Source organism: Anguilla anguilla, chromosome 9 (genome assembly GCF_013347855.1).
Source record: "Anguilla anguilla isolate fAngAng1 chromosome 9, fAngAng1.pri, whole genome shotgun sequence".
Taxonomy (NCBI): domain Eukaryota; kingdom Metazoa; phylum Chordata; class Actinopteri; order Anguilliformes; family Anguillidae; genus Anguilla; species Anguilla anguilla.
This window is the reverse complement of record NC_049209.1, coordinates 21,843,581-21,868,994: the sequence shown is the minus strand read 5'-3', so window position 1 is coordinate 21,868,994 and position 25,414 is coordinate 21,843,581. Positions and strand designations below refer to the sequence as shown.

General features: G+C 47.3%; 1 protein-coding gene across 1 annotated transcript in view; it reads right to left on the bottom strand.

Moving 5' to 3' along the window:
- The window catches only part of cadm1a (cell adhesion molecule 1a), a 266,838-nt gene that overhangs the window by 38,170 nt on the left and 203,254 nt on the right, over positions 1-25,414 (bottom strand). Inside the window, 7 exon segments of the mRNA XM_035433933.1 lie at positions 4,893-4,931; positions 4,934-5,000; positions 5,003-5,066; positions 7,232-7,328; positions 13,141-13,302; positions 18,835-18,972; positions 19,891-20,043. Of these exon segments, the coding sequence (XP_035289824.1) occupies positions 4,893-4,931; positions 4,934-5,000; positions 5,003-5,066; positions 7,232-7,328; positions 13,141-13,302; positions 18,835-18,972; positions 19,891-20,043 (720 nt within the window).

Genomic DNA, 25,414 nt, shown 5'->3' with positions numbered 1-25,414 from the left:
CCCACCCCCCCACCACACACACACACACAACCCCCGTCTGGGGTGTGCGCGCGTCTCAGCAAAATGTGGCGGTGGCCACTTGGGGACCGGGAGGAAGGCATCGGAGGGGAGAACTGTTAACGGCGAAAAACAGCCACCCAGGATTGATGCATTAAAAAAATATGGGGCTAATGGACCCTGTTGATTTCCTCATCAGAGTCTTCCTAAGACATCTTTGCTTATTTGTTTGAGGGGCCATTTTTTTAATTAAAAGTATTTTTTACTTTTTATGGCCGGTGTTACCTCACAATAAAATAGAATATGAATAATAATATAATATAATAACAAACCTGAAGGAGTAATCCTACTCAATCTCCCTCAGCATCTCCCACTCTGCGCAGAAGCTCTTAGGTGTTTTTATCTCAGTGGATTCATGCAAGCACAGTGTTTATAACAGACGCTGATGTGGTGCAAGACGCATAAAGGTGAACGCGTTCAATTACCAAGAGCATTTGAATTACACACTGCTGTGCCCCTGGAGCCACTGCCATGCCACCCAGCCCGGCACTGGCAGCACAGCAGAGAGGGCAGTGTCTATTTACCACACTACGGGCCACGGACCGCTACAGGAAAGCTGGCAGCTAATGGAAGCGTAACCCTAGGTTACCCAAATCCCACCTCTGCAGACTCACAGACAGCTTATAACAGGCTGGGCTCAGTGTAACCTGTGAGGTAAAGGCTCCAAGGCTCGTGATTGGGTGTGCCTTTACTGGCTACACCGCTCGGAAGCCCTGAGTTTGACATGCAAGGAAAAATCCACGGATGTGCGTTATATTCCAGAACTGCCATTCTTTGACATTTTCACGTCAGGTTCTGTACACAGAGCAAGGGTGTACACCCTCCCTCAATATTAAAAAACAGGACAAATAATCCGCCCCACCTCACAATAATATAGCATAATAATGAGAAAATGTTTTAATTTATCAAATAGTAAACATGGGGACTTTATGTTGTGATTGGGAAATACTGATCAGTAGTTGTATTTTCCCCTTAGAATTCACCAGAAATTATCATTTCACAGCTGCTCTTAAAAAAAAAAAAAAAAATCTTCTGGGGGGGCATGCCCCCGGACCCCCTCCGAGGGCTACAGTACTCTGGCTCTCCAATTCACCCCACCAACATACAAAGTAAAGTAAAAGCCCCCCGTTCCTCCTGGCAAGGCCTTGTTGTTAGATGGAGCTCACGAGGTTGAGCTGCATTAAGGCTAATTAGCAGAGCGGCGGTAAAAACGCACTCTTTTGGGACCGAGAGCAGGCCTCGGGCAGTCTGCGGCGGGCCAGGGTGTTCCAAGAGCCAAGAAATTAAAAAAAATCAGAACCCCAAAATGCGCCAGCCGTGCGCTGGTGCTGACTACTCGTGGGCTCCAAGGGGGGGGGGGGGGGGGAAGTGAAAAGGAAAAGAGAGAAACGACGTTCCTCTGGCAACACTAATGAGAGCAGCTTATTAAAAGCCACACACCTGCAGCGAAGCTTCCCAAGTAATCAAGGGACGGAGTTTACGTGTTAATAAACACGCCGTGGAATTAAGCAGGAGAACCGTCGCTTTGAGTAAATAACTCTCCTGGGGAACGGGGCTCCTCGCACCCCGGCAACGCTCTTAGCGCACCCGCCGCGCGCCTCGTCTCTTTTGTTGACAAATGAAAGGTCAGCGAGGCCCAAGCATTGCAAATTACGTCGCTTAATTGCCTGCTATAATTAGCATTGCTTAACCTGCAGATTAATCAAATTCAGTCAATTTCTTGTGCCACTTCCTCTTCCCCCGTTACATTATTTCAATGATGATGAAAATTGGAGGGGGAAGAGGATCTTAATACAAGTAGATGTAGATACTGTATGTACAGTTCAGTTAATCACGCATAATTAACATTTGCAGCTTGTTATATTTAATTATATTGCAATTTGATTTTACCTCATACCTCTATATGTGACTTGGATATCTCAGTGCGCTACATTCATTTAAACAGAAATTAAAATATCCATGGCATCTTATAGTGGGGCCAGAGCGTATCATTGGGCATTGGGAAAATTGGGCAGGTAACTTGTAATTCTGAGAACGCTATACATTGTGGTCAAATTAACTCCCTAAAGAGTGCTTGTGGAGAAAAAAACTTGGGTACAGTTTTGTTACTGGCAAAAGCTTCTTAAATCCATGCCCATATCACAACCTTTTTCTTTGATCATTAAGAAAGCTACTTATACTCAGTATAGGACCAATTCAGTGTTTGTCCAGCTGTACAACGGATAATGTTTATTTTTTTTTAAGTTACTCTGGATAAGCATACGTGCTAAGCAAATAATTAATAGCATTCTTAGGATGGTGTGAAAGGGGACTCAACTGGTGGCATTATAATGTCATACGTGGACTTACAATTATAGGTGTGTTCGTATGTGCATCAGGGAAGGGTGGGGGGCGCTCTGGAAATTTCCATAAGACTCAAACAGCCCTGACGGGCCCTCAGTGTCCATACATGGGAATGTGTGATTGGTCTCATCCTTGGTAATGAGATAAAACACAAAGGAATCGCATTTGCTTCACCGTTTGCAATAAGATGCAATTGCTGCGATGGCTATTGACTTGTACCCCGACTCCCCATGAAATGAACAAACATGGACGCATCCAGAACTTCCCAGGAAATGTAAAGGCAGCACGTGCGCTGCCTCCTGTCCTTCCTGAAGTCTGCTTTGAGGACTAGCGCGGACCCTCAGTGACACCAGTGACCCAGACTGAATGCGAGGCGGGAGTTATTGAGGTTTTTCACACATTGGATTTCCAGGCTCAGCGGTGCTCTCGCACGCGTCACTGAGACAAGTCCAGAAAAACGTGCGCAATACTTGTCTGTACCTAATATCGCGCAATATATAGAGACGGGTAGAATGCAAAAGGAAAGGAGAGATTGGGTTAGGGTGTCCCGGACTTCAGAGGCGGCGGATGTCGGCGGGGGGGGGGCCCTGCGGCGGATTCGGGGAGCTTAGCGGGGCGGAGATTGAGAGGGGACGTGACGGGCCCCGGGGCCGAGACGCCGGGGCCCTGAGGAAGCAGGCCGTTATTGGGTTAGGAGCGCTCTGTAAACTGGTTAAGGCTCCTCAGAGGGGAGGAGGAAGCCTGGCCGTACGGCGGAGCTCTCCGGCTCAGAGAAGGCGCTTCGGAGAACACGCCCGGGTTCAGCCATTTCCCAGCCTAACTTGTTTAGCCTGGGCCGCCCCGCCAGAGCTCTCCGTTGCCGGTGCTTCACGTTCGAGTGGAAAAGGAGCTGATTAATAAAAAAGGGTGGGGGGGGGGGGGGAGAATGTCACAAAAACTGTTCAGATTTGAGATTTGCTTGCTTGAACTCAAAGTGCTGGATTGTTCAACACTGCTGCTTCTGTCACAGGGATCCTCCTGTTGTGCTGTTGTCTCCTGCATAGGCTGGGATCACAACACAGCCCTGCCAACAGTGTTCATTTTTTTATCTGAAGAATGCATAGCTGTGCTAATGTTACCATGATGATGGGAGGGAGTAAGAAATGAGTGAACATGTAAAATATAATTAACATACGCGCAAACAAATATTGTAAGTGCATTACATTCACCAATACGCATGAATTTGACATAGCAATGCGACGCGTTTCAAAGAACCATAGGGATAGGGTAAAACTCATTCCAGTAAAATATCCAACAGAAACAAAACATTCCTTCCTGTATTTGGGAAAACTTAAGGTGTCAGGAGAACCTGGTGCCGCCTTCACAGGCTCGACCAAAACGGAATATCGCCGGGACCCTCGGAGCCGGTGGCGGCGGCGAGGCGAAGCCGGTGCAGGCTGGGACCGGCGCGTTCGCGACGAGCAGATGTCACCCGGTAATTTGACGAAGAATAATTATCAGGGGCGGGGTGGAGAGAGCAGATGTCACCGCGCTGGCCCGCCGTCGCCAGCGCGCGCGGAGCGTCTTCCCCCCCCCCGCGTCGGGGAGGCGCCGCTAACAGCCCCCGCGCTCAGGTGTCATGGAAACACGACGCGGGATTAAGCGGCTGACAGGCTCGGCCTGGCCTCCCGTCTCCCGCATTAGCAAGTCTAATGTTCGACATGATCCGCCGCCGAATTACTGTAGATATTAACTGCGGCAGCGCAGACATCAAAGCTATCGGTATAACGGCCAGACAGCAGCTATTTATGCCCGCAGTTGATGGATTCAATGGGGAAAATCTGAACACTGTTTTATATATATACATACATACATACACACACACACACACTTTGTGCTTACATCCTTCCTGTTTTGCTGGATACTCACTTTTTACCTGCCAAGAATCGCTGACAGTTACATGTAAGCCAGCTAAACCATTTACCCTGTACTTTACATGAAAGTTGGTGCTAGCAAAACAAAGTAAAAAAAAAAATTAAAAAAAAGATTAAAAAAAATTGTTGTACTAATGCACTGTGCGTGTGTTTGTGTACGCACCATGGTCATGTTTACTCAGACTGAACAACACAACCACGTTCAAACACATTTCTCCTTGCATTGCAGAACTGCTTTGTCACTCTTAGAATGCCTTCATTGAAGGCAATTAAGCAGTCTTTTTTCCAAGGGCTTAGCATCTTAATCATTACTGGCAATCGTTCAAGAGCAAAAGAGCTTGCATATGCTTTCATAAAATAATTATCTTTCTTCCCCCTCCTCTCAACAGCTGCTGAACACAGTAGGCGACATCACAAGACATTTCTGCGTGGAAATGACCTGATTAGGGCCTGTAATGTCCTGTTCAAAAGGAAATGCAGTAGTAAGACATAAACCCCGTGCGCTGTTAAACGTCACATCTTCACCGTGAAAACTACGAGGAAGGCGTCTTCGGCAGAGCTGTGGCGTTTCGTGCGTACCGTATACGTAGAGGATGTAGTCGTCGTAGGACTCGCCACCGAGTTGGACGCCACGCAGCGGTACGTGCCGTTGTAGGACTTGTTCAGGTTTTCGATTAACAGGTCCTGAGCCCGTGATGATGGCGTGGGACTGGGACGTCATCGTCCACCTTCACCCAGTTGATCTGCTGGGGCCTGTGGACAAAGAGGTCACAACTTTTATCTCAATGCTCGGAAACATAATACCCAAATGTCACCTGCAACCAAGCTTCTGGGTCTCGAGAGGGGTTGAGACAGGTCACAAGATGGAGGAAATGATTTATTATTGATTATATTATGTGCTTGCTGTAGTCACTCACGGCACTCAGTGAAAATCATTCTCTACATTATCTACATTGAAGAGTTCCGGTGAAAACACAGCGGTTTTTGAAATACGATGCAAAAACGTCATATTGCAAAAACCTTGAAATGGGCGGAGCCATCCTGAATCATCCCAACCAATCATTGTTCTGCCGTGGAAGGTAAAATACTACCATTCTGGGATTGGCACAGCCTGCAGCACAGTTGTGGAACACTTCCTGGCCTAGCCTTCAAACTCAACACCTCACCCGGTTAGAAGTGATAGAAATTCACTCTCCCCCGAGCTATCTTTAGACCCAGGCAGCATTACATCCCTCTCTATGCAATTCCTATTACCAGGGCTGTCAGCACACATTAATGGCTGACAAACGCACGAGCACATGGTCGATGATTTGGCTTGACTTGCTTGGTGAAGCCGGACACCTGTAACTGTTTGTTCGCTGCATCGGCTGCATCTAAAAAGCCCGCTTTTCTCCCACGAGCAGAGAACAGAGTTCAGAGAACAAAATCCACTAAGGGGGAAAAAAAGAAAAAAAAGAAAGGAACAGTAAATTCAGTTATGCTCTTGCATGTTTTCTGTAGTTGGATTGGTTTCATTTCCCTGGAGCTGACGCACCTTTTTTATTGTTTTGTTTTGAGTCGGTGTTAAAACTCGTTTCTGTCAATTCAAAAGGCACCGAAGAAAAAACGAAATAAAAATGAAAATGGAAAAACTCAAACTGAAAACGAAAATGGTTTCAAGTTAGATCACTGATCTCCTGCCTTTGTTAAGGAACAAATTTGACGCAACGGCGGTGAGAGACGTCGGGAGGGAAAAGAATCGAGGCCCAGGATTGAAAAAACACACGGGCGGCATGACAATGCAGAGCTCTGTAAGGACTACTGCAGAAAAACGGCCTCGTCGGGACGCACGAGGACACGGGAAGGGAAACCAGGGTGCGAAGCGGAATACAAAATGGAGGTGTGACCGGAGCAGCGCTATCTGACAGTAATGACTGCAGACCTCTGCCCGCTCTAATGAAAATGACTTTCAATTTTCCGTTCGCTGTGTTGATAGCATTTTCACCTTTACAAATGAAATGGCTCGGACGCGGAGGACGTGTCTGGGGAGGAGAGATACCGGCCCCTCGTACCCCATCCCAGTTCTGTGGCTTGGGAGGAGGGGGGGGGGGGTCCTGGTTTTTTTTTTCATGGGTGAACCACAAGGCTGATTGCTCACATCGTTGTGGAAGTTTGCCGATCGGCGTTACTGGCCGCACAGGCTGCAGGCCGACGGCGGCCGTCAACGGAAGCAGAGAGAATCTGCTGATGTCACGATCGCCCGCGTGTGCTCCCGGCACGTCGGGCTTGGCAGCTCCCGCCGTGACCGGCTGCAGCTGTTCGGCTCCAACCGATTTTTATTTACAGCGATCTCTGCTGGATGGCGCTCGCACACATCCTCATAATCTCATGCTGCAGAACATTAATCAGATGTGGCAATTTTTGAAAAATTCCAAACCTGACTGGCTGCACACCGGTGAAAAGGGTCATTCAGAAGCAAGAGACAGCGCTTTGAATCATGCAACAGTTGTGTTTTTTCAGCGTGCACGAATGATAAAAAAAGACACGTTTAAATGTTAATTTGAACAATTCAATTTTTCCCTGTTATTTGATGAACATACAAATTTTGAATATGAATATGAATCTGACAGCCCTACTTCTGTTTAATTAACGAGTGCTAAAACCCTGCTCCTGAAATAACCGAGTGATCTCACAGTCAAACGTTCCCATAATTAAACATGTTCTCCCGTGACAGAGGGGGAAAACAAGATGTACAGTGTGCATCAAGCACACGCTGGCATTCACCATCACAATATGTCCATATCATTCTGAAAATAAATCCACCTACGCAGCAGCTAACTTTCGTGTTCAGATACGCGAGCGCACATTACAAGCTTCACTGACCCGTTGGGCGGGCTAGTGTTAGCGCCACTGGCGAAAGGTCCGTTTGAAAGCCTTACTGTGGTTTGCCCCTTGCTTGGCAGGTCAGCTCCAGATTCTCTCCTTCCCTGGTCAGTCCTTCAGGGAACTCCACCACAATCTTCACCTCGGGTTTATCTGCAGAGGAAAGAGCCACCATCGCGATGAGGACGGTTGCACAGACACACACGACGAGGCACACACACGCACACACAGACACACACACGCGCACACAGGCGCGCAGACACACACACGCGCACACAGGCACGCAGACACACACACGCACACACAGGCACGCAGACACACACCGCACACACCAGACACGCACAGGCACGCAGACAAACACACGTGCCACACCGTTTACCGTGACGACCGTTTCTTTTAGGAATAGCAATGCAGGCTATGCTAAGGTAAACACAGTTTCTCGCCGAGTAAACCGACCACCCCCCACCGACCCCTAACTCCCCAACCAACACGCGCAGAAACTGCTTACACAAAGCCACAATTCCAGGCTCGGCATCGCTCATGCCCAAACGAAGACTGCCTCAAACGGGAGACTGATGAAAAAAAAACGGAGGTAATGTGTTGAGTTGTGCTCGGAGCAGATTGCGTGCGGCGCGCGGCCGGCCCTGCGAGCTTGCCGCCGCGTCGCGGGATTGAGTTATGTCCCCCTCGGGGCCGGGCCGCTCGCGGAGCCGCGGCGCAGTGATACATGCCGCTCTGTCGGGTCCGCTTTCCCCGCGCAGTTTGTCAACGCGCGACTCCCGTCCATCTCCGCCGCTTTGACCTTTCCGCCCTATCAGTACCGGCCTTTCCTTCATCTGTTACAATTACCCGCCGCTGCCCCGCCGCGACGGACGCCGGTGACGGACGGCAGGAAGGGCGGAGCGCTCGTCCTCCGCTTCTCTTTTTTTTAACCCCCCCCACAGCACCGCTTCTTCTCCCCGATCGGGAGTCGTAAACCGCTCCCGCCTAGTCGCGTTGCCGCGGCGCTCGCGCTGGTGAGCGTGCTGTGCCGGAGCGGAGGCGAGCGTGCTCATCCCGCGCGCCCGCCCCTCCCGCTGCGCTCGCTCCAGGGCTAGCGGCCGTTTTTCGGGCGGAGCGTGCCAGAGCCGCGTCTCTGAGTGGCTCGGCAGGCCGATGAGAGGAACTCAAACAGCAGCGCCCCTGAGGGCCCACAGCCACCCAAACCCACTCCATCCTTGAGAACACTCAGTCACAGCGTGCTAATGACAGAGTCCATGTGCTCCTGTGCAAAGGTTAAGAGCAGACCTTCTCCGGGATTCTGCCCACATAAGGGTAAGAAAAGTTTTCTATAACAATTTTGAATTAGTTTCATATAAATATATAAACATATGCTTTCCAATATGCTTTGGCCTGATTGGCATGTTAAATGATTGGTGGTGATAATTGCGAGATCAACGACTGATCCTTCAGTCTTAAGTGCACTTTCACATAAAAGTTTGTTTTTTGAAAGACGAGGATCAAAATATTGTGATCGCAGAACTTGTTTCTGGTGCGCGCTACCACAGTAGCTGAGGAACAGTCAAGCTTGTTGTCACTCCAATTATATGCAACACATGTGGGGTGATTTCTTCTGGTCAGATCCATTTCCAGGGAGACCAAAACCTAGAAAATCTCTACTGGTGTGCCCTCATCTCTATCTACATATAAAAAAAACCAAAGAGCCGTTTTTGATTCATTCATTTACATACGAAACACAAGATAGAAGATTTTGTATTTTGTAATTGTACATCTTATACCGGTTCCTTTAGGAAAATGAATTCAGATCAAATAGAAAGCTTTTTTTTGTTTAAAAAAAGCCTGTATTTCATGTTGACCTTATGCAGCCTGGTATCAAAATGCCTATCTGAGTATCTTTCATCTGAATTGCACTCACTGGTAGGGCAAATGACATTATCTGTGAGAGGATCTGTACGGTGAATATCACAAAAGCCTGAGACAGAACAAAGAACAAAACGAAGGCATGAAAAAAATAATAGATATTTTTAAAAAAATGTTATTTGTGAACTGATCTTGGCAGCTTTATAACAGAAATCAATAGTCCTAAATCCGAATAGAGACGGCACATTGGATTGATGGGTAACTTTTGTACTCCATGCCGGCAAGAAAACTATTCATTTCTCCTCACTGTATGCAGTCTTTATTCATAACATTTTTTGCCAATTCCAAAAATAGGTTCATTCCACATTGCTGTAACTCTGCCCATGAATTCAGGAGGTCATACACTAGCCAGCAGCCATATCAACATGTACCCTGCTACTGCTGAATGGCTGAAGCTAAGTAAGCATGGGCTTGGTTAGTACTTTAATGGGAGACCTCCTGGGAAAACTAAGTTGCTGCTGAAAGTGGTGTTATTTAGCCAGCAGGGGGCGACCTTCACTTTGGTTAAATAAGCCCTAGATGAGTGATGGGGACACTGTGCTGTAGGAGACACAATCTTTCAGATGAGATGTTAAACCGAGGTCCTGAATCGCTGTGGTCAAGGTCCTATGAGACCATGGCTTTCCCTGTTACCTCAGCTAAATTCCCATCCAGACCTTTTCAACCTGCCACCAAACCATCCCCCACTTTAATTGGCTAAGAATTGTTCTCCTCCTCTACACCTCAGCGGATGTGTGGGAATCGTTCTGGTGTAAAATGACTGTCGTGCATCACCCACGTGGGTGCGACACATTGGTGGTGGAGGCAAGTTTCCCCCTTATCACTGTAAAGTGCTTTAAGTGTGAGCAAAGCTATATAAATTCAAGGCATTATTATTAAGGGAAGTATGTGCCGTCTGCGCCTTTTTATTTCTACTCAGCCAGAGCTGCTGCGTTGAACGTGCGCAGTCCTGCGCAGTCCTGCGCAGCTGCCGCATTTCCATCTCCGGAGTTCTGGGCGCGGCTACGTTCCTGGCACCCGACGGACCAGAGAAGCCTCTTGCGGGAGGTACCGCGCCAGGCACCAGTGCCAACCTGACACTGCTGTAACGTACGAAACACGGGCAAATATAAATAAAACAGACTCGATATCTTCCCTCCTGAGGTCTGCACCTGCTAACAAATGGTCTGCAAAGCAGCTTCTTAGTTTCACCAACAGTATGTCAGCGTGCACGTGCCTGTGCGCGTGTGTATGTGGGAAGACTCCACTGGAAGTGGCTATGCTCCAGAGCAGTACTCCTCAGTGGGGCCTAAGCACATTTCCTCCTCCAACTGTAATGGAAGTGTACTGTCACATTCTCTCACACCATATGCATACAGTGCCATGAAAAAAGCATTCGGCCCCCTTCCTGATTTCCTCTATTATCGCATATTTCTCACACCGAATGGTTTCAGATCTTTAGACCAAAAGTAATAAACCAGAGTAAACACAAAACACATTATGTAAATTATTATTTCATTCATTTAATGAAAAAAGTTATCAAACACCCTTATCATCCAATTGAAAAATGAATCGCCCCCCTTAAAATCAACAACTGGGTGTGCCACCTTTAGCAGCAATAACTGCACCTGAAAGTTTCCTTTCACGTCGCTGTGGAGGAATTTTAGCCCACTCTTCTTTGCAGACAAGGTCACTCCAAAACTTTAAATTTGTTTCTTTTCAGCCATTCAGATGTGGAATTGCTTTTGTGTTTTGGGTCATTGTCTTGCTGCGTAACCCAATTACTCTTCAGCATCAGCTCACGGACAGATGATCAGACATTCTCTTTAAGAATTGTCCGGTACAGAGCACAATTCATCGCTCCTTCAATAATGAAACACGTCGCCCAGGTCCCGAGGCAGCGAAGCATCACCAAACCATCACACGACCGCCACCATGTTTGACTGTTCGTATGATGTTCTTATATGCTGTATTCGCTTTATGCCAGACATAACGGGATGCGTAGCATCCAAAAAAAGTCCACTTTGTAATCATCTGTCCATAGATAACGATCCCAAAAAGCTTGGGGATGAATCTAATTGTCAATAAATTTGGTTAACTAAGGGGACAATTACTTTTTCACATGGGTGATTTAAATTAAATAATTTTAAAAATGCATTCTGCGTTGACTCAGTATCCCTTAGTCTAATATTACATTTTGTCTAAAGATCTGAAGCCATCCAGTGTCACAAACATGTAATAACGGAGTAAATCAGGCGGGGGAAAATGCTTTCTCATGCCACTGTGTCTTAATCTCAGCAGCACTAACATTCATTTTTACATATTCAGCATCGACCGTGTGAAACCACATACTCAGTAATTACATATGTGTTGATTAAATAGAATAACACACTAAACAGAACAAATAATAATAATAATTTCCCTGGGAAATAGGTTTCATTAAAATATTGTGTGTCACATTTACGCAGTGTAAATCGAACTGTGTTTGAAGACATTTCAGTGGCCACCGAATGTATGACGTTTCATTACAAAAGCTGGCCTCACACGCCTTCTCGTCTCCACTCAGTGTTCAGGGCGACGTGCCCTAGAGGTCAGAGAGAGCGGCCGCCTCGTTCTTTACTTTTGCCGAGTGTGAAGGTTCTGGCGAGCTCTATAGCGCCGCGCGATCTTAACGGCGCCGCTTCGAGCACGGCGGGGGCGCTCGCGGGTCTCCGAACACATCAGTGGACCGCTCGCCCGAAACATTCCCGACCGCTCAGGTCCGCACGCGGCAATCCGCTGGCTGTCCGCCCTCCTGAGCTACGGCCCGCCGAAGCCCGCGCTCGTCTCCTGGGTGACGGCTTGCTGAGAGCCAGGTACACAGCATGCGTCTCTATTCGTGCCACGTGGGAATGCGCTTTTACGGACAGTCAGAAGGCCTCTGACAGGAAAGAGCTCTGGCGACCTCCCTATATGAGGTAAACATGTAGAAAATATTTCATATGAAAGGCGCTAAATGTCCAGCGAACCTGAAGCTCGCTGGTCAGCTGGTACCTGGCGGCCATTCACGCCTTACTCCGCCTTTTCTGAAACGGTCGCTGCGTTATAAAAGAAATCAATCAGTCCATTAAAAGCAGACTGAATTATTCAGTTGTGAGCTGATTGTTCATTAGGTCACCCTCCGCGGTAACCAATCCCTGACATCGACGTCTCCTCGTCCTTCGATGCCCGCGGAAACCACATCCCCGCTTCCCTTTCTTTTCTTCAAACCGAGCCCCATTTAAAGCACCCCCCCCGCCCTCGATGATTTGGCCACTGACTCCTGTTGTTTGTCACGGTGACCTAATTTCGCCCAATCCGAGGCGGGGCGACGCTTTTCTGAGCGGCCCTGCCTCCGCGCGCGGTGGCGGCGAGCGCTAGCCTTCGGAATAAAGGTATGGAAAATAGTTTATTTTTATCTGCTTTAATCCGAGATTGCCGAAATGTCAAGCTGTTGCAGATGAGCTGATCCTTCCTGTCTTTTATCTGGAAAGGTCAGTCGAAGCCTCCCTTCTTTTCCGATAAACCAACGCGCCGCCGCCACCACCGCCGCCGTCCCGAAAAGGCTAAGCGGCGGGTGGGCGCTGCATCGCCACGTGACGCCGCGCTCGGCCTCGGGCTCCCGTTCTCCCTGCCGCAAGCCTTGGCCGTTAACCGCGAGGAAGAGACCGCGCGCGTTCACGGCCGGTATTCTGCAGAGCCGCTGTTCTGCAAAGGCTCGTCTGAAGAGGGAGATTTGTTCCCGGTTTTACAGAAGCACATTGGGCACACAAAACAAGTATGTGAAACAGACTTAACTATATGCATAAATAATGCAGTAAAGCTATAAATCAGTGCGATGAACACATCGTGTTATAACAGCTGGGGACCTGGGAGCAAAGCCTGATGCGAACGAATGCTGGGGACTGGGAGTCATGTGACTATGGAGACTGCGTGGAGTGGAGAGACTGAGGTTGACTGGGATACCGTCTGGGCATGTGCAGTCCTGGCACCAGGGGGAGACTCGGCGCTGAGGAGAAAAGCGTGGCCCTGTGGGGGCCGTACTCACACTGCACTTCCAGATACTTCTGCGCCTGGAAGTCCTTGACGGCGGGGTGGTCCACAATGCACACGACCGGCACGCCGTCGTCCTCCCGGGAGACGGTGAACGTCAGCCGGCTGGTCACCGTGGACATCCGGTCGTCCGGGCTCGGCGTCACCTCCGACATGCCTGCGGGGGAAAGCGTGGCGATGGCGAGGTCACCCACCGTTCTTTGTGAGGGTTGAGAAAACAAAAGTAAAAGAAAGAAAGAAAGAAAAAAAAAGAAACGACCACCACTCACGGCAATTACCTTCAGCATGCTGTGGTGGTCCCGACGATTAAGACCGACCAAAACACGCTATGCCAATCAGCAAAGTCCGAAAAGGGCGATGCTGTCCGCAGCTCAGTAAACACAATTATAACCTGTCAAATATCGATGCTGTGAGTGCCTGGTTAATCAGAGTGTAAAGGAGTGCCCTTGAACGAGAGAGAGCAAGCAGCCGGTTCCCTGCAGAACGGCCGGTGGAGGTGAATGGGATGAGCGCGGGGGAAGGCCGCTGTGCCGGTCGCTCATTGGCCAGGCTCAGCTCAGTGTTTTACGAGGCGCGATGTGGCGGCAACAGTCAAGGACTCTGACCTGCAGCGAGAGCTCAATTTGTAAACCAGGAGGAGCCGGAACAAAAAGCGCGAGGGAGGTCAGTGATGCGTCACAGAGGCGGCAGAAAGCCAAAAAACAAGAATAATTTGAAAAAATAAATACATATTTTTAAAAGCGGAGAAGCGATTCTGCACGATTGTGTGCGCCATTACGAATCAGGGCATGGGAAGTGATCACGGTCCGCCGCCGACTATCACTGACATGGGTTTTTATTCACTTTTTTTTTTCTCCTTCCCATTTGAAAGGTGCCAGATCCACGAAAATTGGTCCCGGAAGGTGGCCAGTCCACAACAGAGAGGGCCTCGGATCCCGTTCCAGCAGGGTCGGGCACAAATTAAGCGCCGCTACTTCTCTTTCAGCGCGAGCAGGCATGAAGTACGTTTAAAATAAATAAATGAATGTAAAAAAAGGCTCGGATGACTCACTGAGCGGCTACAGGCAGCATCCTCACAGTGCCATGCCAGTAAACACACTGCCCTTGTGGGAGGGAGGGGAGGCAGAGGGCAGAACCGAGTTTTTGTGAGCCGTTCCGTTCGGTCGCGCTCGCTTTGGCAGAAAAGCGTACACATTCATCACGCTATTAAAACGAATGGAATAAATCCCATTGAGGGAGACACTGAGAGAAAAACCCGTATTATAAACACAGGCTAGGCTTGGCATCCGCGCCTCTGTCGAGCATCCGTATTCGGGAAAATTTCCCGATGATTATCAATCTACATCTGCAAATTTCAAATGAAAATACTGGCTGCAGACCAGCTAATAAACTTGTTGTGAACCCACACCCTGAGCTGGCCAGAGGGGGATGGGCTCCTCCTGCTGGGTCTGGTCCCATCCAAGGCTTCTTCCTTCCTACACGTCCTCCATGTCTTCCATTACCACTTACATCACCACTATTATCTCTGGTTTTCTCTGTGGGGGTTCAGGCCAGGGTAAACTGTGAAGCGTACTGCAACAAGTCAAACAAGTAAAATGCGCTATATAAATAAAATCTGATTGGTTTACTGACTGATTGATGCAGTTCAGGCGGACAGTAGACCCTGAATAAACACACCTCATATAAAACGCAAGTAGGCCCCCACCCCATATGCGGGCGAGCCTCACGCCGCTTCCCTTCCTCTTGAACGAAGCCCCCGGCCGTACAAAGCGGCGCTAATTCGCTCTTAATAAAGCTCGCGTGTGCGAACGGTTCCGAATGAACGACCGCGGAGGAAATGAAATGACATAAGCGGAAACGCAGCGGATTAACCTTGTCGAACATAATAAAAAGTCCGGCGCCTCGACGAGCCAATTAGGACGGGGCTATAAACTCCGGCACTACCCGGGAGAAGTTTCATAACCCTCGGCGATGGGGAGTTTACCAACAGCGTGATTAAAGAAATAACATTCGCAGTTCGGGGTGCTTTTCATTTACAGCAGATCCTTGGCCTAAATACTTCTCCCAGGAGAGGGAAATGAGGGATTCCAGGTTATTAAGCCTTTTTTTCAATAAATTTGACCAAATGAACTCTCCGGCGTGCTGCGAGTAAAAGCTAAATAATTCATGGTTTTAATTTTTGTGTGTTCTCTTTTTTTGTTTCACAGAAGAACTGGAGAGGAAGCTGGTTCAAACCCACATCCCCTCCTCTGTTTTTACTCCTAATCAGTCCACAGGCATTCATTTTGCAGGCGCGAGAAACACCATAAACGTCAACCCTCAAGATTTTCCTTTTCTCTAAATTTGGAAAAGCCTAATCATATTCGTAGGCCTCTGTGAATTCGGGAGGGCGCAGAAAAGCCTGTGTCGCCGTTTCTTCAGGACGTAGCCCGTTAGAACAGCTCTGCAGCGGCCCAGCCGAAGCAGCGCACTCCACTTCACGCGCAGCCAGCGCCAGGCGGACCGCGAGCGCCCGACCGGAGCAGACGCCCTTACGCCATGAGGTGAGGGCAACCCCACCGACTAAAACCCTCCCTTGAGGGGCCGTGTTACAGCCAATCAGGCACTTCCCTGCAGGGCTGCTAGCCACAGTCGGAACAGGCAGTGAGGATCTGAAAAAGCAAGGGATGCATCATTATGATGGAACTAAGTGCCAGAGTATGATGAAATTCCCACAGCCCCTACATTTAAAAAAAAAAAAAACAATATTTACCACTCTAAACTAAAAAAGCAACACATCTATCAGACGACTACTAAGTGCCTAGACAAGCAGTTCTCTAAGGCCCTTACGGTTGAATTATTCCAATTATATTCATGTGCTAAAATGATTTTTTAAAAATACTACAGGGTGATTTAAAGCTATTTAAATGTTCCTTTTTGCAGCTGCTAATATGCTAATGATAATTGTTTCCTTTGTTCAGTCTTGATGTATGATGCCAGCGTTCAACATCCCCCACCCCGTTTCCCCATCGTCTTCTCCTTTTACTTCAGTTCAGTATAATTCAAGTTGAATGAACAAAAAAAGACTAAAATTGAAAATGGCCACCCGTTCCACACTAAATTCTTGATTACCGACCGTAAATTCTACATTCTTTCTTTTTAAACACATCAGAGACTATGTCCAAAACATACGCTCTGACAAATTGCCCCTTCAACGATTAAAAGTGTAGTGTCGTAAGTATATTAAGGGAATGGTGTTTGAAGGACAGAAATTGAAAAAATAATAAGCAATTAGCTCAAACTGCTGAGAAGGCCTTTCTGGTTTGTTCAGTGCAAAGTAAAAAAAATTCTCAATTTCTTTATAAAAAAAAAAATCCTAAATCTGCGTCAATCAAATTTAATTTCTCCAGCAATTAATTGATATTAACTGATTAACAGGCTAGTTACTTAGGAAATACTGCATCTTCCCTAACAGAATGCCATAATGTACAATATGTGAAGCAATTCGTTACAACTCAGACTAAAGCTGGGGTTGCTCCAGAAATCCCTGCAAAAACTGTGGAAGTGAGTTTGCTCCAGAGTTTCTTGGTTTACACTCTTAAAAAGTCAGGATCACCATATGTTTAATGTTTAATGTTTGTCCTCCATAATAAAAACAGTTTTAAGCTCTGTCTGTCTCATATTGCCAAGGCTGGTGACAAATGGCAAATTTCAATGGCAATTCAAGATCTTCAACAAGCGAGACTAAGAGACTAATTCCTCTAGGGCCATATCACCGCTGTTCCTCGACTTGCATTGAACTAGGCCAGATGTCAGAAGGCTGAAAAAAAAAAAAGAACAAGCAACAAAAAAAAAAAAAAAAAAATGAAAGGAAAATAAAGAAAGAACTGAGAGAACGACGTGGGAAAAGATGGTTTAGCATAGCCCAGAACTACAGAATTTGCATTACCATGTATGATGGGTGTAACCTTTGAATGATATTTAAAAGGAAAAAGTGATTATCCTAAAGGATATTAGACTGAATGATGAGAATGTTTAATTAAAAATAAATCCACCCAGCATGAAAGCCAAAAGCAATTCTGAGCGTGTGAGCTCTGGTGATGTAATGATTGTGGTGAAAGCAGAGCATCCTTCTTTTCTCTTCCTCTCGATTACGCACACCCTACAAATCAACGAGAATAGTGTGACAGCCTTCTCCCTGCCTTCAGAAAAGACCTGATTTACTCTTATACTGCAGGCTACATAATCTAACTGCTGATTAAAACAAATTAGCACAGCTTTTTTTTATTTATTTTTTTTAAAAGCCTGATTCAATCAGGAAGCCTTTACATGCCTGATCACTGTAAACACAGAACACTTTCTGATGCTCTTACACACAAACCCAGTGTATATATATATATATATATATGACAGAAAACACCATCAACAAATCTTTTAGCAGAAATATATCTACTTAATAGATCAGACAAAGAAATTTTATAAACACCACATTGAAGGGTAATCGATAGGGCATTCGTAAACGTTAACTAACAGAATGAAAGTTAAAAGTTAAATTATTTTAACTTTATTCACGTACGCATTTTCTTGGCAGCAGTTCCGTTTATCTCTGTTTAAAGTTGAGCTTATTACTTTCCGTTCCTTTGGTTGCGCGCAATACGCTGTTCGTGCGGTTAGCTCAAGCGCGGTTCGTGGTGTTCTTCTTGCCTTTGCGGGAGACACACGGCGCTTGTAATCGGCCGCCCCACGGAGGGTTATTTAAACTGCCACCCCTGCTGTGTAATGGAGGAAGGTGCTTAGGAGCCCATTAGACGTGCTGGAGGTTTGGCCTCTCGTTAATGCCTGCGCGGAGGGGACGATGCCCGGCGCTTCGCGTGGGCACCGTTTGCTGTGGGAGCTGACAAACGACAGCTCCTTCTCCGAGGCGAAGTCGTGGTTCCTAATTTAGGCTTTGGCTTTTCGAAGAATAATAAATAATCACGAGTCCCCGGCTGTGTAAAAATAGAACCTTAAGCCTGTTTCGTTTATTAATATCAGACTTCACTGCATCCTTGCCTGATGGCGACGATGATGCGTGTAGTGATGGCACAGAAAACCTTATCACTGGTTCTGCATTAAAAGAATTGCAAAATACATTGTACACAGCTGGGAAAGCACAATTCAGACATACACTATATGGCCAAAAGTAGCCGGACACCCCTGTTCTTCATGCTTTAGGCTAGGCCCCTTAGTGCCAAATCTTAATGCTACAGCATACAATCGCATTCTAGACGATTCTGTGCATCCCCAACAGTCTGGAGAAGGCCTTTCCCTGTTTCAGCATGCCAATGCCCTTGGGTACACAGTGAGGTCCATATATAAAAGGTTTTGTCAAGAATGGTGTAGAGGATCTTGACTGGCCTGCACAGAGCCCTGACCACAGCCTCATCCCACACCTTTGGGATCAACTGGAAAGCCAACTGTGAGCCAGGCCTAATCACCCAATCAGTGCCAAACCTCACTAATGCTCTTTTGGCCGAATGGAAGCAAATCACTGCAGCAATGCTCCAAAATCTAGTATAAAAGCCTTCCCAGAAGAGTGGAGGTTGTTATAGCAGCAAAGGGTGGACCAACTCCTTATTAATGCCCATAATTTTGGATGAGATGTTGGATGTGAGATGTCCACATCCTTTTGGCCATTGGGGTATGTGGGGATGCGCTTCACCTGACCAACCTTGCAGCTCCTTGTCTCCTTTCATCCATCTGATGATGGAGGCCGGCTTGCTGCCCACGGCCGTGCAGTTCATCTCCGTTTCGTTCCCCTCGCTGACCACGCCTTCCTCGGACTTGATGATTGGGTAGCCTGGCGGGACTGACACCACATCAAAGCGTGTGAAGAAACGTCCCAAAAACCTTATCAAAAGGTTTGCAACAAAATCAACAGACAACAGTGGTTCTGTCTCGGGCAAGACACAAATTGGCTTCACACACAAATTATACAATGTACTGATATGAGCCCAAAGCATGTGAGAGGGATTTTGAATTGTCCAACTGGCTACATGAGTAAAGCAGTGGACCCACATCAGACAATCTGCAGTCGGTTTACAGCAGGCTATCAGCTCCTGCCAGAGTGCTATCTGATTGTGGCCATGAGGTTTGCTCCTGACAAACGTGCTTGTCACAGGGCTCCAAGCCTGATGGACGCCTGGCTGTGATGTAACTAGTTGGCATTAATTGGCTTCGCCTGCTGTAAATTCTGACAGCTAAGCCTGACTTCCACTGATGTGCAAACAATCTAGTTTGCAACTTCAGTAACGCCAATAGAAATAGTATCTTCTTTTCATTTTACCATATGGCGATTCTCAAAAAATAAAATAAGCAGATATGTACTACAGTACATATGTGCACACACACACACACACACACACACATTATATCACATGTATTTGGCAGATGCTTTTATCCAAAGCGATGTACAATAAATGCATACCGACAGTGATTGGACGACTACAAAACACAGGTCCCACACAAACACCCACACCCTACACACACACACACACACACACACACACACAAATAAGGTGCATAGGCTGCTTTTCGTCAAGCTGCTGAAAAATGGATAGACAAATCAAAACCCAGGCCTCGTCTGCACACGTGCGGTGAGTGTCTGAGTGTGATTACTGCAGCTGTGCGTCTCACAGTACAAATGGCAGTGAGTGTCGTTGTGGCCGTCAGTCACGCGAGTGCATTCAGCGGTGTAGTGGGGAGTGAGGCGCGGGTGCTCTTATACCCAGCACAGTGATGTCGGCGTAGGCTTCCTGTGGAGGGTCGGTGTACAGCTGGCACACGTATCTCCCTTCGTCGGACAGCGACACGTTGGACAACGACACCCGCAGCTCATTGTCCGAGAAGTTGACCAGCTGGAACCGGCTATCCTTCAAGGCTGTGGAGAGTAGCACAGGCAGGGAGTTTATTGCTTAAAAGACAGGTGTCAGGTCAGGTGTACGCGTGCGTGTGCAAGTGTTTTGGTCTGTATTTCTTCCCTAGCCAAAGAGGGGTAAAATTTTTGTATGCGGCTTGAATCCGTAACTAAAAAAAAAAATCCATTTGTGGTTCTGCTTCCATAGCACAACCTTACCAATTCCATTTCACACAGTGCGGCAAGCCTTTTGCAAGTCAATCCAACTGAGCATTTTCACTATCTACACCCGTCTCCCCAGGAGTAAGTTCTATTTCAGAGCTCAGTGTTCATTCGCTCCTGAGGTCTAGTGGTCTTGCTCAGGGTCTCTCTCCCAATTAGACGAGGAACTGAAAAATATGTACTTTTTTGGTGAGGGGAAAATGGTTATTGCTTCTTTCCCCTAAAGTGACAGTGCTCTTTCTGGTGCTGTTATTGGATAGATATTTTGGATACTTACAGAAGTTTCTGAAAACCAATGGTAGTTATAGAGGACTTCAAGCAACACTTTTTCTAAGCAAGAAAATATGTTTGAAGTAACTCCAAAGTGCAACTTGTACAGTGCTCTTATGCTTCCAGCAGTTAACTTAAGCGCAGATTAATTTTATAGTACTTTATTCACAATTATAAACAAATTTAATCATTTATGCCTGTGATACTTCTCAGGAGGTGGAAGCTCTTCACTCCCAATTTGCTTGATTGCTGCGGTCTCAGGTTGCATACACCACAGGAAGTAGCTCCAACTTAAAAAACCCAAGAAAGTCAACTACCCCTTTAAGAACCGTGAAGGGCCCGTTAGACTTTTTTCCTAGCTGTTAGCCGAAGAGTGCAGTGCAGGGCGTGATGGCATGCGGGAGATGAAAGCTCGGCTCCACTCCCTGGTTAAAGGAATTGGGCTGACAGCGGCTGTTCGCACTGCTCACAGCTCTCTCACCCCGTCACTGGAGTTCAAAGGAAAACAGCAAGTGAACAAATACGAAAAACACAATTAACTAGAAACTAAATAATCATCCATCCTCTGAGATTTTTAACTAAATATGTCCTGATGAGAAGAGCCTCTGATAATGGCATCTCACATTTGGGCCCAAACAAAATTGAATTAAAAAAAAAACTACGTATAATTAAATGGATGGGCAAGAAGCATGTCAGTCCGATAGACGTGCCTGTTGAACAAGCTAGGCCTAGATTTAACCACGCCGAACCTGGACCCTTTACTGACTTACATCCACAGCACTAAAAATGGTCTTCACAGTGCTAAGATCAGTCTTCACTGCACTAAGAATGGTCTTCACAGTGCTAAGATCAGTCTTCACTGCACTAAGAATGGTCTTCACAGTGCTAAGATCAGTCTTCACTGCACTAAGAATGGTCTTCACAGTGCTAAGATCAGTCTTCACTGCACTAAAAATGGTCTTCACAGTGCTAAGATCAGTCTTCACTGCACTAAGAATGGTCTTCACAGTGCTAAGAACGGGCCACCCTTAAAAGACTCACTAGTTGCAAAAGGGGTATACACCAGGATGGACCCCAGGCAAGCACAGCCAGATTAGATAAATGACTTTCATTGTCCAGTTCATGACAGACCTTCACTGTACATGAGCTATGATTGGCTAATCACCACCCACCAATCACTTTCCTGCCAGTGTCTGATTAAAGCAGTCATAAAAACCCTCACGATAAAAAGACATTCACTTTGGCTGTGCTCCAGTATGACCACACATTACATGACCCAAACTACTGCAGATAACTAAAATAATTCCTTGCAGAATAAGCATTTCGCTGAAGTAAGCAGGTAACTGGTAGGTCGATTCAAAGTTTGCGCCTGCGGCCAGGTCATCTTTACAACTTCAGTGTGCCGCGCTTCAAAGCCTGAAGTTCAGCTCTGACAATTCTTTCATCATACCCATTTTTCATCGCGTTCCCACATCACGATCCTGCAGCTCAGGCGATTTTTGGGGAGGTGCCGGGGCGGGTCGGTCAGGGAGGCTTGTTCATGGATTCCTGACCCTGATGGGCTAGAAAATCGGTAAACATCAGAAGGAAAAGGGCACCACTGTGGGAAATGACCCGGAAGGAGGAGAGGCCATGCGGTGAAACAGCCGCAGGTGTGTATGAAGGCACGGAAGGTGCTTCAGAGGGGGAAGTCTGATCTGGACGGACCCCTCCCTGGATTCAGCAGAAAAGTCTTCAGATCCCTGCAGCTGTTTTAGAGGATGCCAAGGCTGGGAACAGAGGATGGTTTCCACCCCTCCAAGATATATCGACTGACCCATCATGTGCATCCGTGCGTGCAAGCACCAGTGCTGCTGGCGCGCTTAAAAAATTGATTAACAGAACATTCAAAAAAGACCTGGACTGGGAAGCAAAAGGCTTGTATGCAGCAGGCTCTAAGGAGATGAACAGGACAATAGGCTCTGCTTTAAGCTAGGTTGGGTGCGTTTCCCAAATTCTCCCCCTTCTCCTTGTGCGGGGCGTCGTCTTTAAGGTCGCGAGAATAATGCGCGCGGCTGATCACGGCGCGCGGCATGAAAGCCGGGGATCCAGTCGTCAGGGAAAGGGCAGTTTGAAGCTAACGATTTAATTCAATTTTATTGACTGAGGAACGCACAGGGATTAAAACTCGACGATAAGAGCGGGGTGCGGATGATGCAGTTTGTAATCTATTGTGACTAAAGTCGGGTTTGCAAGTGATGGGAATAATTAAATCTTTATAAAAATGCTAATGAGCGCGGTGTCAGGCTTAATGGGACGAGCCGGAGCGCGGCGACTGTGAGAGGCATCTCATCACATCCATTCACCCTTATGGGCTTTCGGCTAGCGGCCCGCCCCCCCGTCACCTGACAGGAAGGGTTACCGAGAGCACCGGTGACAGACAGTTCCCCAAAGACCAGCCACAGAGACGGATCCTACTATGTGGATTGTGGGTAAGAAAGCACAGCTAAGATCAAGCATCGGTACGACACACGCATGGGCCACTTTTTAACCTGCAAGGACCTCAGACTGTGCGGGAGGAGAACCCTCGCTTCTGCACAGCAGGAGGCGCTAGTGCACTTCTCCGTGGCGCGCCTGCTGGTTCTCAACCACAGAAGAAGATTACCCGCAACTGAGGAGACGCCATGAAATGGTGAAGTTTGAAGCTAAGCAGCGGGCTGAACAACACTACTCCGCTACAAAATACACTGCAGTGTATTAACAATGCTCACTGTTAAATTATGCATCAGTTTTGAAAACCCAGCAGTGTTTGTAAACTCAGGGCCAGCGACTGATACAGCCATATAAATTATGCCCCGAGTCCCCCCCCCCCCCCCCCCCCCCCCCCCCCCCACCCCCCCCCCCCCCCCGGGGAGAAAGTACCAGGGAATGACAACAACACGAGCCATTATACGAGACCCGCTTCGCTCCCCGCCAAAAATGGCATACGATTATGAGCATTACCGAGATTATGAGAAAAATGCGGCCATTAGGGGTCATAACCGTTCTCTGTGGCGCCGAGTTCCTACCCTCAGACGGCCGGTATCTGGGCGCACGGAAAGAGCAGAGGCCGCGCTCGACCCTGCGGCAGGACCGCGCCGCCCGCACGTCTGCCCAAAGCTCCTTCATTTGCGGCGCGCCAGAAAAACGGCTCCGTGATTTGAGCCCAGGCTGTGACTCATCCGTCTGTTGCTGGGAGTGCTCCTGCAGATACCTGGGACTGATCTGCTGAAATGGGCTGGACCAAAGGCCCACGGCCCGTCTGTACGGGAGCCTGGAACAGGACGGACCAAAGCCCTTCACTGGCAACAATGGAGGGTTCCACTCGTTAAGTTCTTTAGCAAAGTTGAACTGAGAATTGAGTTATAAAATCACTTGTTTCTCCCAAGTGAAATTAAATGTGCTGAGAACGGCACAGGGAGCCGGTTTCGCCCATGACAGGTAACAAGGAGGCACACAGCACTGCAGTTCAGCTCACCATGGAACTGAAGCCAATGAAGGACCAATCTTATATACCATCTTTATAAAAATGCTAATACGTGTGGTGTCAGGCTTAATGGCACGAGCTGGAGGGCTGTGATCGAGAGGCATCTCATCACATCCATTCACTCTTATGAGCTCTTGGCTAACGACCCATCTCTCCGTCACCTGACAGGAAGGGTTACTGAGAGCACAAGGGACGGGCTGACTCCAGGTAACGGACCCCTCCGTGTGCACTGTGGGTAGGATAGCGCAGTGCTGAGAAAGCCCTGCCGTGCCACACCCGTGGGTCACTAGGCAACCTCTGAGGGCCTTCTGACTGTGAGGAGGGGAAAAAACAGAGCCATCATGTGCTTTCACCACTAACTGGTATGGACCAATCAAAGTAATCTCAACTGAAAAAGGATACAATCAATTACAAAAAAAAATCAGCGCATGGATGGCAAGGGACGACCATCCATTTTACTCTCTTCCATCAATATGAATAAGCTATGAAAAAGAGACAACAAAAAAATTAAGAATTAAAACTTCTTTTAACTTTACATCACCAAAAAAAAAGTGAGATGTTTCCTGCGCAACACTATCAAAACAAACCTACTGTGGGAGATTTCATAGCATTCTTCTTCCCCAGTTCTAGACTACAGCAAAGAAGCTTAAGGATAGACTGAGATGCTAACAAACCTAACTGGTTCTGAAGCACACCTACTGGGAGGACTCAGTGGCAATAGCCAAACAAAGAAATCAAAGTATGATGTCAGAGGCTACATGAAATATGTTCTTTTTTCTTGAGCAGTACCAACAAGGGGGGTGAGAAAGCTCAGCAGCGAACTTCGGAAGACCAGAGAACAAGAGATTAACAGCGTCTCTCACCTTCAAGACTGACACCCTTCCAGGAAACATAAATCAATACCTAAAAAATATATATAAGTGCATCGATAATGACTGAAAGTTTGCAGCGAAAGAATGAAGAAATTGCGGAGAAAAAGCTCATTTAGGCTGGATTCACGACCTGAGGATTATTTTAAACTTAGCCACTGAGGAGCAAGGGGGGCGTGACTGGGACACAGATTCGAGCACAGTCTCTGCGATTCACTACGTTTTTTTTTTGAAGGAAAAAAAATGGTCATAGAGGTTAGCAAAACAAACAAACCAAAAACAAAAAAAAAAAACTTTTTCTGACAGTTAAAATATTTTCAATGCCCATGGGGACAGTCCAGTTGGTGTTGTGAGAGACTTGTCCTGATATTGTGAGAGACTTGCGTGGCATTTCACACCTCTGCCCTGTCGAGTTATTCATTTCTCATATGGCCCTAGAGCTGTTTACTGTGAATAAAGGGGACTTCTGTAAAAATATACACAGGTTTAAAATAATACTTTAGAAAATAAATAAAATGCATTTTCGACA